The 16,836-nt window shown below is 37.3% G+C and overlaps 1 protein-coding gene across 1 annotated transcript in view; it reads right to left on the bottom strand.

The window, feature by feature from the left end:
• Positions 1 to 16,836, bottom strand: part of LRP1B (LDL receptor related protein 1B) — a 634,437-nt gene that overhangs the window by 30,910 nt on the left and 586,691 nt on the right. Inside the window, exons 78-83 of the mRNA XM_053982292.1 lie at positions 15,802 to 16,025; positions 15,489 to 15,595; positions 13,643 to 13,759; positions 11,802 to 11,975; positions 11,166 to 11,291; positions 3,718 to 3,882 (exon numbers count right to left, since the gene is read on the bottom strand). Of these exons, the coding sequence (XP_053838267.1) occupies positions 3,718 to 3,882; positions 11,166 to 11,291; positions 11,802 to 11,975; positions 13,643 to 13,759; positions 15,489 to 15,595; positions 15,802 to 16,025 (913 nt within the window). The remainder of the gene's footprint in view (positions 1 to 3,717; positions 3,883 to 11,165; positions 11,292 to 11,801; positions 11,976 to 13,642; positions 13,760 to 15,488; positions 15,596 to 15,801; positions 16,026 to 16,836) is intronic.

Genomic DNA, 16,836 nt, shown 5'->3' on the forward strand with positions numbered 1-16,836 from the left:
AGAATATGATCCGTTCATTCCCAGGAAATCTCATTTTTTTTGAGCCAGAAATTATCAGTAAGGAAATTCCCTGACTCCTGAGGAAGCTTCCAGCTGTGGGGACCCTTTGGAAGCATCATCTCATGAGGCTGAAATTGCTGGCAGCTCCTAAGCTCTCCAGAGGCCACGTGTACAAAATGACACTTGTGAGATTGACTGCATCAAAGCTGTTAGAATAACATGTCAGAATTGACAAGGGCAATTCAAGCCTCCAAGGAAGAGAGGGTCAAGCAAGCTGAAATGATCACAGGTCATTTGTATCTTGCAGATGGGTTTAGATTGGCACTGGCACATGTATGGCTTCTGCAACTTCCAGAGGAAAACTTGTCATCATTTTGAACAAAAATACACTTTAAGAAAAGGCAAGGTTGGGAAAACATGTAGAACTTGATTGCATGAGTTTAGCAGGTCAGTTTGATGAGTCAGATGTATAATGGATGAGAAGGATGACTGCTGCTTGTTGAGGAGGTGTTTGTGAGCACAGACAGCAACAGCACAGCAGATCAAAGTCAAACGATATGAGCTGACTTAATTTTAAAATAGTAATCTTACACTTCACAGAGATTGAGGCAGTTTACCAAAACCAGTTTGCAATATGCCTATTGGAACATGGGGATTTAAAGGATGTGTCACTTGTAGGCCTGGTTTAGTGGGGCACCTGGCAGAGCTGGGTTAAGCTGGACTCAACCTCAGAGGTCTTTTCCAGTCTTAAAGATTCTATGATTCTATTGCTGTCAGACAGACCAACCTGGTAGGACAAGCTACAGATCTAGACAAAATATAATGCTGAAGTTCTAAAACCATTAATGAGAAACTGAGCAGTTCCTGGTAATAAAAAAAGTTTTCATTCCTATGTGTAGAAATGTACAAGAATAAAATAATGACAAACTAACAACTCTCACGTGAGCCTGGCACAGCAGATCAGCTCTGGCTGGGAGGCTGAGACGAGGAGAAGGCTGGTCTGGATTTTACACCCTCAGTCCAACTGCAAAGGGCTTGTCCATCCCCTGCAGCTAAAAGTGCCCTGCCCTATTCAAGGGCTGTGTATCCGACTGTAAAGATGAAATGGTTGCTGCAAAAATACTGGAGGAATTAAGCTATCTTGGTTTAATTGCATTTTTCAATGCTTTTGGGGAGTCCAGTGTAACTCCTCTCTGTAAAACATGGAACACACTTAGCACATCATGGGCTGGATTAAGCTGTGATAAGGGGCATCTCAATGGCATGCTAGTTTGTTTCAGTAACACACGATTTATGGACTGATAGAGATAAGAAATGCAGCCTGATAAGAAATAGAGATTTCCTCTTAATAGAATATTTACCAGGTCCAGGGGCCAGGCATGCAAGGAAGATGAGATGCACATGAACTTGAACATTTTTTCTGGAATATTGGATGGAGTAACTGTGATTTAGAAAGATACAAGGTCTTTCTTCCACATTTCCAGCACATGAAAGTTATGGTGTGGGCTTCAAGGCATGACTACCCTCATGAATTGGAAATGGCAGGTAGGACATCTGGTTAACTTGAAATATGGCTGTTAAAAATTTGATGAAACTAAATGGAGACAGCACAGCAGAAGAATAGTCCTATCAGTGGGTGTGCAGAGGTACAGCCATCAGACCCAACTCTGTGCTGGTGTCAGCTCTTAAAGGCTACAATGTGTGCTACAATAAACTTCAGCTGCTGTTAAAGATTCAGATTCCCCCAAATGAGGCAGCTGAACAATGAAATGTGGACTGTGGTGACACCCATGCTGGCTCTCCTGATGCATTTTAGTACAGACATGTCATTCCATTTGGGACCAAGCATCAGGCTGATTCCTGCCCTCCTTAAGCCGATTCCTTCATCCCCAGGCTGATTCCTGCCTCCTCTGACTGATTTCTGCCCTCCCCAGGCTGATTCCTGCCCTCCCCAGGCCCATGTTAAGAATTCAACAAAGTGTATTGTAGACCCTGCTTATATCTTGCCTAAACCCACTGGTGGCAAAACCACTAATTGTTTTAGCAAGGCTGAGAGATTTCAGAGGCTGGATTTAGCAGGAAAATGAAAATTAAAAATATCCATGCAGTAGCATAGCTGTGTGAGCACAGCAAGTGTGATCTGCCTGGGAAAGGGAAAACAAACTGCTGGAGGTGAGTGAGCCCTGTGGCTACTGCCAAAAAAAAAAGGATTAAATAAATCCCTGGGGTCTCTGCAGGACTCACAACAGAGCTGAGTTCCAGGAGCCAAGTTATTAATTTTATTAAGCCTTTTAACCCCACAAAAGAATCAATTAGATGCCAGACATGTAAAAATGTGGGAATAAACATCCTCTCTTCAGATGATGAGGAAGCTCTTCACACCATTTAAACCATCACTTCCACTCACTTCCATGTCCTTACTTAGCATTTATTGATCTCAACACATTGATAAAAATCTCTGCTTATCACTTGTGCCAGTAGTTCCATCAGCTGTTAGGAGCAGTTTAAAGTCTAATTAATCAACTTCCAGTACAAGTAATTCTCATTTTCTGATATTTAGTCATTATTATGAACAACATTATTAACCCTCAACGACTCAGAACTGAAATAATAAATTACTAGACTTGCATTCCCTGGGAATTTTGCCACCACACCTCAGTCAATGGGAGGAGGCTCCAGAGAAGCCAGCAAGTGGGGCTAAATTAGCAAATTACATAGGCTAACGTTAATTAGTAAGGAGCATCATGAAAATCTTTACAATCTAAGCCCTCTCTGCCATGGAAACTCAGATGCAGAATTCTGCATTACAAGGAGGAAACTCTGATGAGCAGTCACAAACTTCTCAATGTCAGGTGCCTGGACTTTTTTCAGAGGGTGGTGGCCACTTCATCACACAGGAGAAAATGATTCACAGCATCTTAAGCGGATGAAAGTTTCTGAGAAGGAGGTAGCAAACTCTTCTCCAGCTCTTGTATTTTGAATCAAATATTTAAATATTCATTGAAGCAGAAAATAGAGTTCTACTTCTCCTTTCTCACAGAATTGCTACATTTTAGAGTACTTCTTTTTACACTTTTCCTCTCTAGCCCAAACATTACACAAGATACAAAAGCTTATGTGTTAGGAACAAAGATCAATTGTCAAATGCCTGCTTTTTAACAGGATAAACCCCCTGAACCCAGGAGATGGAATTTCAAATTCCTTCAGGAAAATGAAGGATCTGAGTTCTCATCAACAAAGTCTTCCTGAGAATTAGGTGAGTAAAATTCCTATTTGGTGAACTCCAGTAAGACAAAGGTAAAAGATTGAGGTCAGGTATTTAAGCAAATATCTCTGTGTATGCACATATAAATTTAGGGGGTGAATTGATATAAATTTAGAGAAGAAGAAATCTGAACTTGCTGTAGATGTAGCTTGACTGGACATTTTGCTTTACAATTCCACTGCTACACCACAACACATGAGTCTTTACACTGAATATTTACTTATATTCTCCTTTTTCTGGTATACAGTTTAATTGTGCTGAAACTCCCAGATAAGTGAATGAAAAGCCCTATTGATTACAAACAATATGTGTGGAATATGCTGCTATTTTTTTGCATATTGTTTAAGTACAGACAAAGCAAATAAAGAGAAAAAGAAAAAAAAATTAAAGGAACAAATTCAAGCATTTAATGCAGGTATAACAGCAAGATAGAACTCTTCAGAAATACTTACCAAGGAGAGAGGCCCCACAGGTTCCCCCATTCTGGCAGTAGTTGTAGCAGTGATTGGTTTCACACCTTTCACCAGAGTAGCTTGGCCAGCAGTGGCATCGGGCATCCCCCTTCTCATTTATAATGCACTTCCCTCCGTTCTCACAGGTTAATTTACAGCTGTCATCTGCAGCAAGAGCACACACAGCTTCAAAAACCCCAGCCCCATGAAATGGCAAAACGGAACCTTGCCTCAAACACAGCCACGGATCTCTGTCAGCAAGGGGCAGAATATCACTTTTCACAATGGAGAAAGAAACTATGCCTTCTGTTTGCACAGTGACAGAAAAATCCCCACAACTGGGGACCATAAACCCTGGAAAGGCTCCCAGGAGCTGTAGAGCTGGTGGGAGCTCTTGCATGTCACAGGGAAGTTGGCCTCCCTAGGATCTAAGTGAGTAATGATAGTATGAATTCTTATTTGAAATTATAATTCCAAGTTTGAGAATTGGAAAATTGAATGCTGGCTTCATCTGGGAGACCTTGGAAAACTTCTCAGTCATTTTCTTGTGACTTCAGCCCTTTTTAATTAGCCTTTTTTGGATTTCTCTTCCACACTCTCTGCTAACTAACAGCCTTCTTAACTAAGCCCTGTCCAAAATATTTAAAAGGAAATTATTTAGCCTTTAAATCCTCTTCCAAAATTGGTATTTGCATACAAACCTGTTTCTCATAAGTCACATTTTCTGCTAATTTATTTTTTTTCTGTTCAGACTGTAAAATCCCTGAGAAGGGAAGCTGCCTGCTGCTCTGCAATCACATTTCTTATGGCAGTGCCACCCTCTTAGTGATGCAGTATAAGGGGACACAAACTCTGATCAGGCCAGACTCAATCCTCATGTAAAGCTCTTGTGTAATTAGAGTTGTGCCTCTCTTCAAAACACTGTGAACAGTAAACCTCTATTAATTTCAATGAACAAGGTACAAAATCACTCAATGATAACAACAGCAAATTAATTCTAGATGAGCACACATATAATGCTCAAACACACAAACAACTGTAATCCTAAAGAAGCAGAAAAGCACCTTTCCAGCCCAAATCATACTTTCAGCAACGGGACTTCATTTGTCACGTAGCAAAACAATTCTGTGAAGCCAGACTGCTTCCTAACTAATCCAGGAATTTAGCCAACATGGCTTTAAACAAAAGAGATGCCACAAGAACTTTTCAATAATGCATCCACCAGCTGCAGGAGTGTTGCTGAATTCATCTGCTTTAGTCAAACAATTCATGAAAAAGAGTCCAAGTTCCTATTTGTCCCTTTGTGGTTGAGGTCTAACCCTGGTGTGGCACAGGCACAGCACCTCCTTTGAGGTTTAATGAAACACATTGTGTTGCAAGTGCAGAGCTTAGCAGTGTTGGATGTTCTCTACCTAGCCAGTTCTCTCCAGAAAGAACTCTGTAAAACCCAGGAACACAACTGTGCTTGTGCAGAGCCCTTTCTTTGATGCTGCCAAGTCTCTCTCTCCTGCCTGTGAGCACCCCTCCTCAGCAGGGTCTAAGCCTCCTTTCACAGCCAGTGCTGAGATGGTGCAGACACAAAACCTGGGATCAAACCTATTTAAACAAAACTTCTGGAAACTGTCATCTTTCAGATAATTGTAACTTTCCAAAATTAAGCTGCAACTAAATTTCCCATGATGGACTGACCAGCGCCTCATTATTTCCCGAGTTTTACAATAAAAATATGAAATCCTGTTTTCACTTGATTTTTTGGTATCCACCCTGTATAAATACAATTGCTGTAAGAAAGCTACTTTGTATTTGGGAGTTTGAGGATGCTTCAGTGTTTTATTAATTTGGGTGGTTCATTAAATCCTTTGATGTTCCATGAACCATTCTTTGGTTACTCATTATAGAAGTTGTTTGAATGGATAATGTAGCATATCTTATTGGAGAGAAGGCCTATTTTTGTTTTGCTTAGCTTATCTGTTTTACTTATCATTACTCATGAGTTTATGGAGCAGAACTTGGCAAAAACAGAATAAATAACAGTGAAGTACAGACAACTGCTCATTTTTATGAACCTTTCTGATAGTGCATTAAAAGTATGTTCTATTTCTTTTTTTGAGCAATTCCACAAAATTAAGATATAAAATTTGGGGGGGGGAAATGGAAACTACGACTGATTTTGTTCTCTATGAAACATCTTGAATTCAAGACTTTCAGTACAACTCTAATATGAAAAGAAAAAAATCTAATACAGCAATTTTGGACTTTCAATAAGCTGAGAAAGAAGATTGAAAGATGCAATGGAAAAGGCAGTTTTAAAATAGTGTATTAGACTTGAACAATATATGGGGTGTAATGCTGCTGCTTTGGTGTCTGGAGGTAAATACAAGAAACAAATTACACGGATTCACATCAGCTGAGCACAAAAGGGGATGACATGCCTGCCTTTGTGTGGGAGACACGAGCAGAACAGTTCCATAGGAGAAGACAGGAAGAAAAGGAATACAGGAGAAAAATACAGAAGAATTAGTAGAAAAAGTTGAATACAGTTAATTGGAATTACTGAATAAATACCTCAGAAAGAAGAAGTGGGAACAGGTCTAGCAAGTGCCCACCCTTGGAACAAACTTGTTAAAAAGACAAAATCAGAAAAGTTTCTAACTCCAGTTTCAATGCTGCTCTGAGCTTACTAAACTCAGACTTAAAAGACCTCTCAGCTGCTCCTTTCACTTCTGAAATGACAGAGGTATATAATTTCAATTGTTATCCTACCTCTAGTCTAGCTACTGAATCTCTCTAACATGAAAGAAAGAAAGGATTACAGATCATGTAATTTTATATATTCTCCCCTAATCTGGATATTTAGACTTCTACTGCCTTGTTTTTCCTATTTCAATCTTAACATGTTTAATACACAATACAAAGAATTTTGATTCACCATTTCTCTTATGATTTTCTTCCCAGTAAAACTGACAGAAACATTAGTAGACTTTGTCTTATCAGCTTCATCTTTGACTCTTCCCTTTTACTGGAAGCAAAAGGAAAATCTTACAAAGAATAAACACTGATAAAACACCAAACCAAAGCTTTGTGAACTCTACTGGTATTTTTTTCTTTCACTTGTTCAATTTTTTTGATATTCCATTCCTCTCCCCCATTTACACAAGACACACCTTTTATTGGCATTTCTATAACAACCCTATTCTTTCTTAGAGAAAAATGCATCTTTTTGCTATTTTCTCCTTTTTGAAGTATTCCCCATTTTCTGGACAAAACAAGTTAAATGGGGAGATGATGTTACAGAGCACAAGGCTCGGGACCTACGTCCTTTGGGACAAGAACAGTTTCCCCCACAGTGGGAAATACTCATCCCATGGGGCAGAAAGTTATTTGCTCTTGGCTCTCCCTTGGACAAAGATGTAGCTCATCCTTTACTGAGCAGAATGCACCTCATAAAGACAGAGAGCAGAGTTTTAATGTTGAGGTAAGGTTCTATAAATCTTCCTTCAGATGAGAGTCGTACTACACCTGCCAATTCGCCATATGCTGAAAAGTATCAGAACAAGTTGTTCTCCCCAAATTTTGTCTGAAGGCTGCAAGACAGATGCTCCTCTTTGTTTTCCCTTCACATTTTTTTTTCCTCTTAAGACATCTGTTTTCTTTACAATTTTAAAAGGAAAAGAATGGCTAAGAAAACAATGCAGAGTGAGAAAATCTAGCTGGCACCCATTTTCTTCTGAACTAGGAAACAATAACCCCTTTGTAAATACAGAAGAAATGCTGTAAACAGAAGATTTCTTTTCAAACCAGGAGCAGATTTCTTTGTGACCACTGTTTTTTTTTTGTGGTTTTTTTTTTTTTTTTTGTTTTTTTGTTTTTTTTTTTTTGGTTTTTTTTTTTTTTTTTTTTTTTTTTTTTTTTAAATCTAAGAAGTTTGGAAAACAGAAGAACCCCCAAGAAGATATCATGGACCAAACTGCAGTAGCTCCTCCTCCCTAAGGCAGACTTTGGGGTTGAAAAAGAAGGCACACAGGGATGAACCTCTCCAACCCCAGCCAAAGCACCTCCTCTGCCTGCAATCTCTGTATGCACTGGGCAAGTCCCCGCAGAGACGTGCTGAGGGAAGCAACATGATAAATTAATTGTTTCATCTCTCTTCAGAAGCAACACCAGTTCTGAGTCTTTGGAATTTTTTCCTCAGGCTTTCCATTCAACCAAAAGAACAGAAATGCTCCCCTCTTAAGAGGAAAGTGATGAATGTGAGGCTCCAGAACAGGGAACTCTTGGAAGTTTTCATTACTCTTGCTCCTTCAGCTGTGTGACTCAATGTCTTCCTCCAATGCAAGTCTCTCTGTTTTCATCCTCTGGGTACATTTTTAGTTTCATTGTGCTACAGACAATTAGATACAAGAAACCCAATATATGCAAATCCAGGGGTCTCTCTTAGGAAAACGAGGTGGTACGCTGCTCTTTCCTCTGCTCTAACTAAAGTGTACTTTCTAAACTGAAAAAGTCCTGCCTGTTTCAGTCAATAAATAAACCCCAAAAGAACTCTGGTCTATCAGTCACTCACAATGATCCAGGGAGAAATGAGATGGAAGCTCATCTCAGAAAACACTGGAACTTGTACTCACTTGGTTATAAAAAAACCTTCCCAGTGATGCAACACACCCATATGTTGCAATGACTCCAGCTTGAAAACTCCAAATCAAACCCAGAAGTTGTTTCTCCTCAGTTGCTTGAGGTGTCTGAGGAAATCTGGATTCAGTCCTACAGAAAGCCACTGAGGATTCAATATTTAAAATTCCTCATGTATGGCCGATGAGAAAAAAAAACAAAACAATGGACCAAGCCAGGAGTAGCAGTATGCAGAATTTTAGGACTTAGCTAATTTTCTTCTGATTAAAAAAAAAAAAAAAGGAAGAAACTGAACAATCTAAAGAACAAAAATCTGAGCCAGTTTTTGGGATGTAGCACAAGGAACAGAACAAGACTGAGATTACCTTGCAGTCACCAACCATTATGGTAGACAGACTAAGAGACATTGAATTGAAATGGAGAAGGCTGTCCCATTTTGGCTCTGCCAAGTCATGGAAATCTATCAGTAGTTTCCTTACTGCATTTAAAAAGACTTAAAAACCACTCAAAGACATTTAAAATATTATGAATAGTCAAGATCCTACTATTTTCTATTGTAACTTGAATTATATATTATTCAAAAAGTACAGTTCAACCCTACAAGTTCTTGATATCCACAATTGCTAGTAATTTCTAAGAGTAAAAGACTTCTTACATGACCTAAAATAGCTGTGTGCAAGCACAATAAAACCAGAACACCTCAAAAACCAGAAGGCCACCAAAATCAACAAGAATATTTTGACTGACTTTGAATCAGGATTTGATTGCACAATAACAGAAAAAAAAAAAAAAAAAGTCTGTATAAGCTCCCTTTGGATTGTCAGGTCACCCTTAAACAGTACACAGTCAATTGAGGCAGGATTTTCTGTTTGGGTTTATTGACGTCCTTAACTGTGCCAAAAATGCTCTGAAGAGCTTTAAACAAACTGAATGTGTGGGGTCTGGAATATTCACATACATTTTCTAGATCTTCATCAGAAAGGGAAAACTGCAGCTCCTAGTTTTTATTCCATATTTTATAACCTCCTAAAGGAAAAGAACCTGATTTATAAATTGATTTTTCGTTGGTTTGCAGGCTATTGGTGACCTAAGAATGGCAAGTGACTGTCAGTCAGCAGTTAATTATACATCTGTATCAGTTCAAGATGCTGATCTTGGGGTCAACACTGATATTTTCAGAAATCTCTGCTGGTCCTTGGAAGCTGAAGTGGAGTTTCAGCAAGAGACAAACATTTAACATCCACTTCCACTTAAAAAAAAAATCAAAATAGTGCAGAAAAAATAGAGTATGCTGTAATACAGAAGTGTCAATTCATAATTTGTAATCTGTGATATTACAAAACTTGATGCCTACTATTACAAAAATAAAATAGATGAAAAAAAGTAAGAAAAAGCCTACATTAGGCATTACTTGAAACATAATTGTAAACAAAAAACTAAGGAAACACTTATTCAGCAGCCCTTTAAAAAGTCATAACAGATATTGCAGCCATGGGAAGGTACTGAAAATTATCAATATATTAAAAATGCTTCTCTAGGCATTTTCTGTCTACCCATAAAAATTTATAACAAGTCATTTAAAAACCTCTTCAGATCTCTCTTTAATAAAAACACACATTCCTGAAAACATTACCACAGCACAATCCTTTGCCCACGAGTGAAAATGGAGCATTACTGAAATTATGAGTTCAAACTGGTACAAGTCAGCAGTGAAAACAAATTTATTTTATTTGTCCATTCTTCAGCACCTAAGTAACTATAGGTAATTTGAAATAATTTTTAGGCAGTGCTGTAACAGCAGAAATTCTTGACACGTGTCCACCTGAGATGGAGAAAGAGCTGACCCTTGGGCAGGGAGGGTGTTCAGACTGATTTGTGCCCAGAGTTGGACAGTTTTATTCATACCACGTCATGAACCACTAAAACACAGTCTTGTTAATTCAATATTTAAAGCCTAGGCAGTATAGATCAATGAGATTTTCTTCAGAGAATTATGACATTTCAGGTAAATTAATTTAATGGCTAAATTGAGCACTTTAAGCACAGAGGATCTCACCAAAATATCCATCACTTGCACTTCTGAGCCTGGAATTAAACATCAGAAAAACATCCTAATACACATAATACACACAAGAAATGCTATTCTGTGATTTCTGGAACATTTACAAATTCAAGCTGGCTAAGAAATCATTCAAGTAGTGTGACCAAGCTAGGTTTGGCCTAAATTAAAGACATTTTAAAGTACTTAATAATCTTCTATGGAAAAGATTCCCTCCCCATTACTAAAACACAGCAAGAACTTAATGGCTCTTTTCTCATGAATTCTGGTTTCCAGTGTCTCAGTATTAGTCATTACAGAGGTTCCCAGAATATATAAGTTTAGATAAAAATGCTGCAGGGTTTTTTTCTTTTTTTGACTGTTACTTCAAAGTCATTATTATTTGCTATGCTGCTCTTGCTGTCTTTTCACCATTGCTGCAGTGTTTTTTTTTCTCCTGAATGACTCACATTTAATTTGGGATCCAAAACACCTCAGTGCTTTTCAAACTTCTCTTGGTCAGTATTTATACCCACTCACTTTTAAGTATCATCTTATATCACTTAAGCTGAAAGCTCATTTTTCATTTTGATGAATATTAGCAGGGGAGATATTTTTTTGAATCAGGGGTTTTGTTTCTTCACCTTTCAGTTTCAGCTAATTAATGTGTGTATTGAACAACATCACAAAACTCTGCACTCACAGCCAGCCTGGCTTTTTGCAATGACCAAAACTGACCAGCTGTTTATTTTCTGGTTTTCCTGTAGTGTTCAGTACCTACCTAGGAGGCTCTGATCAATGCATGTTCCATTCATCAATGCCTTTCCTTCTGGACAAGCACATGTTGCACCAGAAGGGTTGAGTAAACAAATGAATTCACACGTCAGGTCCAAGCAGGGGTTGGGCACTGTTTAAAAAGACAAAATATTAGAAATATTGATTTTTAAAATTATTTAATAAATTCAGAGGTATGTTCTAAAGCTAAGAAAAGATAAATAATCAGATACAAAAATTCTGATACACTTCCACTTCCCAGGACATCAACAGCCTCAAGTCTGTGAACCCACTCCCCCAAAAAGCAATGCAAGACCCACAGAAGGACAGAATTCATTCCATTACCAAGAAATGTATTGGTAACATGGAGTAAGAAATTTCACCTGCTTCTGGCTAGAGGGATTGTTATTCATCTCTCCTCTAATTTTTTTATATCTCAGTTACTGTGCAGGTACCAAGGGCATTTCTGTACAAATTTGTCCAGCATCCTTTCAAATGGGTGCAAACGCATCAAAATGATATAAAGAAATATGACTAAATCTATTTTCAGTGTGTACAATCAGGCTCTGGTTTATGTTTACACAACTTGGTTACTTTTTTTCCCCCCTGAGGTGATAAATTTAAAGTAATTATGCTTACTCACAGTCCGTTTGTTTGTAGCGGTGAAAAATCAAGGCACTTTTTGCTTTATCAACATCCACACTGAGATATTCCACAAGGCTCTTGCCAAATTTGTGCACTCTAAATGCACCATTTTTAGGGCCTGCTCCATATATGTAATCCTCAAAAATGTCAATTCTATGTGGATGCAGTAAACCTTGAGTAAAAATGGATAGCGAATACAAATATATATTCATATTCAAATAAACAACTATTTAAAATAAAAACGTCAATTAATTACTGTGATTAACACCTAAGGACATTATCTTTCAGACAGCTTGTTTGGTCCTCACAAAAATTACCTTTAAAAAAGCAATCTTCCTCAAAGGAACTCTTCCCCTTTTGCAGGCAACTTAAATGTTAAGATTTTTATCAGTTTTCCACAAAATTGAGCCTCAGAAACTGGCTGATCATTGAAAAAAAAAATAAAAGAACTCCATAGTAACAGCTCACCAATTAGAACAGACTTGTTCTACTTGCTGTACCTGAAGTACAACACTTTAACTAGATGTATGTGACAAGGAAGAAAGAGGTCATTTTGCTTCACATCAAAGAAATTATTCTGACAAAACATTTCTTCAGCTCCTTCCTAACATATTTGAAATGCTAGGTTTTCTCCTACACTTGTTTTAATTCATAATTATAGTAAATTAATGCAAAAGAAATTGTTAACTCTACCAACTCCTCATTTTTTAAGAGCTCTGTGGGCCTATTAGGCCATCAGTTGGATTTCCTGTTTTATTTCCCTTGTATTTACTTAATTTCATCAATCAGCCTTTATTTCTTCCTATTGTTCTTTCATGCTCTCAGTGTTTGGTACTCAGTATTTAATTTTCAAAAAAATATGTATAAATTCTTATTAATACCTTAAGGTTTATTTAATTCAATGGGTTGAAGGTTTTAGTCTCATTGCAAAGCAATTTCTAAACTCCCCCAATTTTCCTTTGGTAAGAGGAGTTTGTGGTCAGACCCCTACCCTCAAAGTGATCTCTCTTCAGATGATTATATTCATGGATATTGATACAAATTGTGGAATAAAATGCTTTTAAACCAAAATAAAAGTATTTCAAACTTGTCCTGCCCAATTAGGATTATGGGAGATTCCTCCTAGTATATTCCAGAATATCTTAGGGAATTCTGGGTTAAAACACTCAGGACCACCAGGTATAACAACACCCTGACAATTCTCCAGAACCAGCTGCCCACTAAGCAATCCTCTCAAAAAGACTGCTTTCAAATATTTTTTTTAATGTGTCCCTTTTATTTTCTACTCAAATTTCATAAATTTCTTACTTAACAAATTGTTAAAAAGCCATTGTGCAACTGAAAACAGTTTGCTTCACCAGAATCTCCTTTTTTATCAAAAGGAACTTTCTTCATTCACATTCTGTTAGCAGAATTCTGTGATTAGTCCCTGACCTGAAAGCCAAGCCCATTATTCTCCCAGAACTGATTCAGATCAACTGTTCTACAACCCCTGAAACTCCAATTCAATGCAGGCAGCTCTAATATAAGTCCAAATGAAATCAAGCCTAAATATTAATCACAATGTTACTCAATAGTACCTAAACTTGGAGAACTGCACACAGATCTTTGAATCTTTGTTCCCCTAAGGTAATTTTATTAGATTATCCTAAAGCTGAAATTTTCTTTATCTTATCTAAAACACTTGCTTAGATAAGGTTTGAAGCATTGTCTAACAAAAGCACAAAATATTACTCAATAAGCACTGCTTTTTGCTTACATAGTTCCTCTGAATAGTGAAACTTCAGTCATATAAAATAAAGTAAAATAGGAATCATGTTATACCAAGGCTCTCCATACCTTGTTTTGTGCTCACAGACACAACTGAGTCGGACCCATCAAAAAGAACACTGCCAATAACAGACAACTCAAAATCAGCCCAGAACAAGCGCTGGCTGAACTGATCAACTACGAGACCTACAAAGGAGATAAAGTTCAAATAGGAACATAAAACCTGAAAAAAATTAATATTTTTCTATAATTCTACATGTTTATGTCATTCATATTGTTATGTACACAAAATATTGCAGCAATGAAAAGATTTGACTGGAAAACAAAGCAAATAAAATATTACATCTCTCACTTAAACCTTCCCCTTGGGGCAACCATGGTTTTTTACTTTCTTTACCTTACTCTGGCCAAGGTCAGCACCTTTTCTAGCCCATTCTTCTCAGGGATAGAAATACCAGGTGGGAATTAAATATAGACTCAAATCCTCTAACCTGTTCTCCCAACCAAAATCTAATATGCCAATTGCACCAGTGTGATCCCATGTTAAAAACAAGGTATTCAGAATTCATGGAGTCTTTGCACCCTGCTTCCACACATATTTAATTCTGTTCTCATTTTTATCACCAATACTTCCCATGCAGTCTTGCAGAATTAAAAATCAGATTATTTTAACTACATTACTGCTGCAAAACTTAAACAGCAATATTGGCAGATATATAGCTATATATATATATTTATCTGTATATGAAAAGAAAACAAAAGAGAATAAAAGATCAATGACATTATAAATGCCCAGTCTCTAAGCAACAATTAAATGGCTAAATCAAGTAGTCCATGCTTCACAGAGGAAGATTAAATTGTTAATATGCCATTTTAGGTCATGTTAAAAACTTCAGCCTGAAGAAAATATTGAAACCATAAAATAATTTAATTCTGAGCTTTTGAAGTTGCAGTGCATCTTTAATAAGAATGGGAAAAGGTATTTTTTCTTCCTATTTATGTAAGTAGGTAAGTCAGAAAAAAATGCATCAAAAGAAATTATACATAACAGTGAAAATACTCCTCTCAAGGTCATAAATTAATCAGCTACAGATAGATGAGACGAAGTGGAGAAATTCTGACTCACAGACCAGTGAAATATATTTACATTTAAAACTCCACTAAAAAAAAAAAAACAAAAAAAACCAAAAACAAACAAACAAAAAAAAACCTCTTGTAAAGAAACACTGGTATTCAGGGATATGGCTAAAGAGAATAATTTCTGGCAAAAGGCAATCATCATGTGTCAGTTCTGTGTGATACATGGGACCTGTAAGGGGAATGCTTTAGAAGCAGTCCCCACTCTCCAGATTTAATTTAATCTTTGCATTTTAATGAGAAGATTTAAATACAAATTAATACATAACTAGCATTCTCAAGGTATCTTTCATGGTATCAGAGATAAAAGAAGTACTTCTATTTGTTTTATACATGTAACACTCCTGTGATAGTAATTTCTGTGTGAATCCTATGAAGTCAGGCCCAAATGCTCAAATTCTCACTCCCTCTTATTTGAAATAGGAAAGCCATATGTGGTAATAAATTTAAAAACATTGTAAACAAAATTAGTAAAATCCCATTTGGGAGGAAATACTAAAGGCTTGAACTCTTTCTTTGCATTCCCTCTATATTGGCCTGTGTTAAATATCTGACAAAAAATTTAAAAACTCCATGAACATCTATTTCCTACCATGTGGTAAAGGAAGAAAACACAGTAAATTATTTCCAGTCAGAAAATATAGGAAAATGCCCATTCCTTGGGTGTTTTTTCAGGTTCTTTTGGTTGTTGTTGTTTTTGTTTGGTTTTTTTAACTGAGAGACTGAAATCCTCCTGATTTAGTGAGTACCAGATATTTGGGAAAAATAAGGTGTTTACCTGTAGGTCTTTGCAGGTTCTTTTGAACCAGTATCCTTCTCAGAGTACCATCCATAGATGATTCCTCTATGTGAGACCGATCCCCAATAACTGTCCAGTACATCATCCTGAAAGTATTAAACACAAAAATTAACCTAAATGCTGGCACAGAGCCTCAAAACACTTCACTGATGCTCAATTGTTGAGAGCCTTTCAGCATTCCTGCAGAGTGGAGGTCTTGGTTTACATTTAGGTAAGCTGAGCAAGAAATTAAGTAAACAACTTGAAATTTTATTTGAATTACCAAATCAGAGAGGTGTTGACGGATACATACCCCTTTTTAGGATTTACAGCAATTGCATATGGCTCTCCTGCAATGCTGGTGAGGAGCCTGGTGCAGTTGGGTCCCTTCAGCTGTCCCACATTGATGGAGTACCTGAGGCTGGTCCAGTGAGTCGTGTAGTAGCTGAACCAATGCATTCGGGAATGATCAGTCCAGTAAATATTCCCAGCCACCCAGTCCACAGCAATGCCCCTGGGCCTTTTGAACTCTGGACACTAAAAGGAACAGATGTTGCAGTCAGATTTGTGGAAATGGCCTTCCACAGCAGCTGCACAGCCACAGATTCCTGTCATTTTTTCAGAAACACTGCACTGGAAAGATTTAAACTGCACCTGCAGGAGTTCAGCTCTGAGGGATCTGCTGATCCTCTATTCCACGCAGAGGAACAAGCCAATGCTTCAAATCTGTTCTCTCAAGTTTAAGGCTACCCACATTAGGGAAAAGTCACTTTGACATCCACTACTTGAACTATTGATACTGAAGCAAATAAGTGTTTTGGACTGTAATTTGAAAGTGAAGGAAAAGGAAGATTTAAGATTATGCAGCTATTTTATTCCATGGTGTTCCATGCCAAAGCCCTCAGTGAAAACAGCATGAGCCCATCCTGAGGAGAGGGTAGAGAAAATCTGCATTAGAAAACTGCATAAAATTCCCTCTGTATTCATGAATATTCATCTTCACACATAAAAGATGCTTGACTGATTATAACATTAAATTTATCAACTGCAGGATCTCTATCATTTTTTTTTTCATCATGATTAAGGCTTAGCTCTGAAAGATGCTCCTAAGGACAGGAGTTCATATTGCAAATAGGAGATCTATATGAACAACTCTAAAGTTTACTGGAATTCCTGCAGAAATGAGGATTACCCAACTCTTTCTAACATGAATGCAGTGTATCATAAAAACCTCAAGACCAGCATAAGCTATAAATACACATACAGTTGTTTGCCTATTTACTTATAACTATATCAAATTAAATTATGAAAAAAAACCCCAGATATTCTTTAAAAAATGAAGGAATGA

Source organism: Vidua macroura, chromosome 7, assembly GCF_024509145.1.
Source record: "Vidua macroura isolate BioBank_ID:100142 chromosome 7, ASM2450914v1, whole genome shotgun sequence".
Classification (NCBI taxonomy): Eukaryota; Metazoa; Chordata; class Aves; order Passeriformes; family Viduidae; genus Vidua; species Vidua macroura.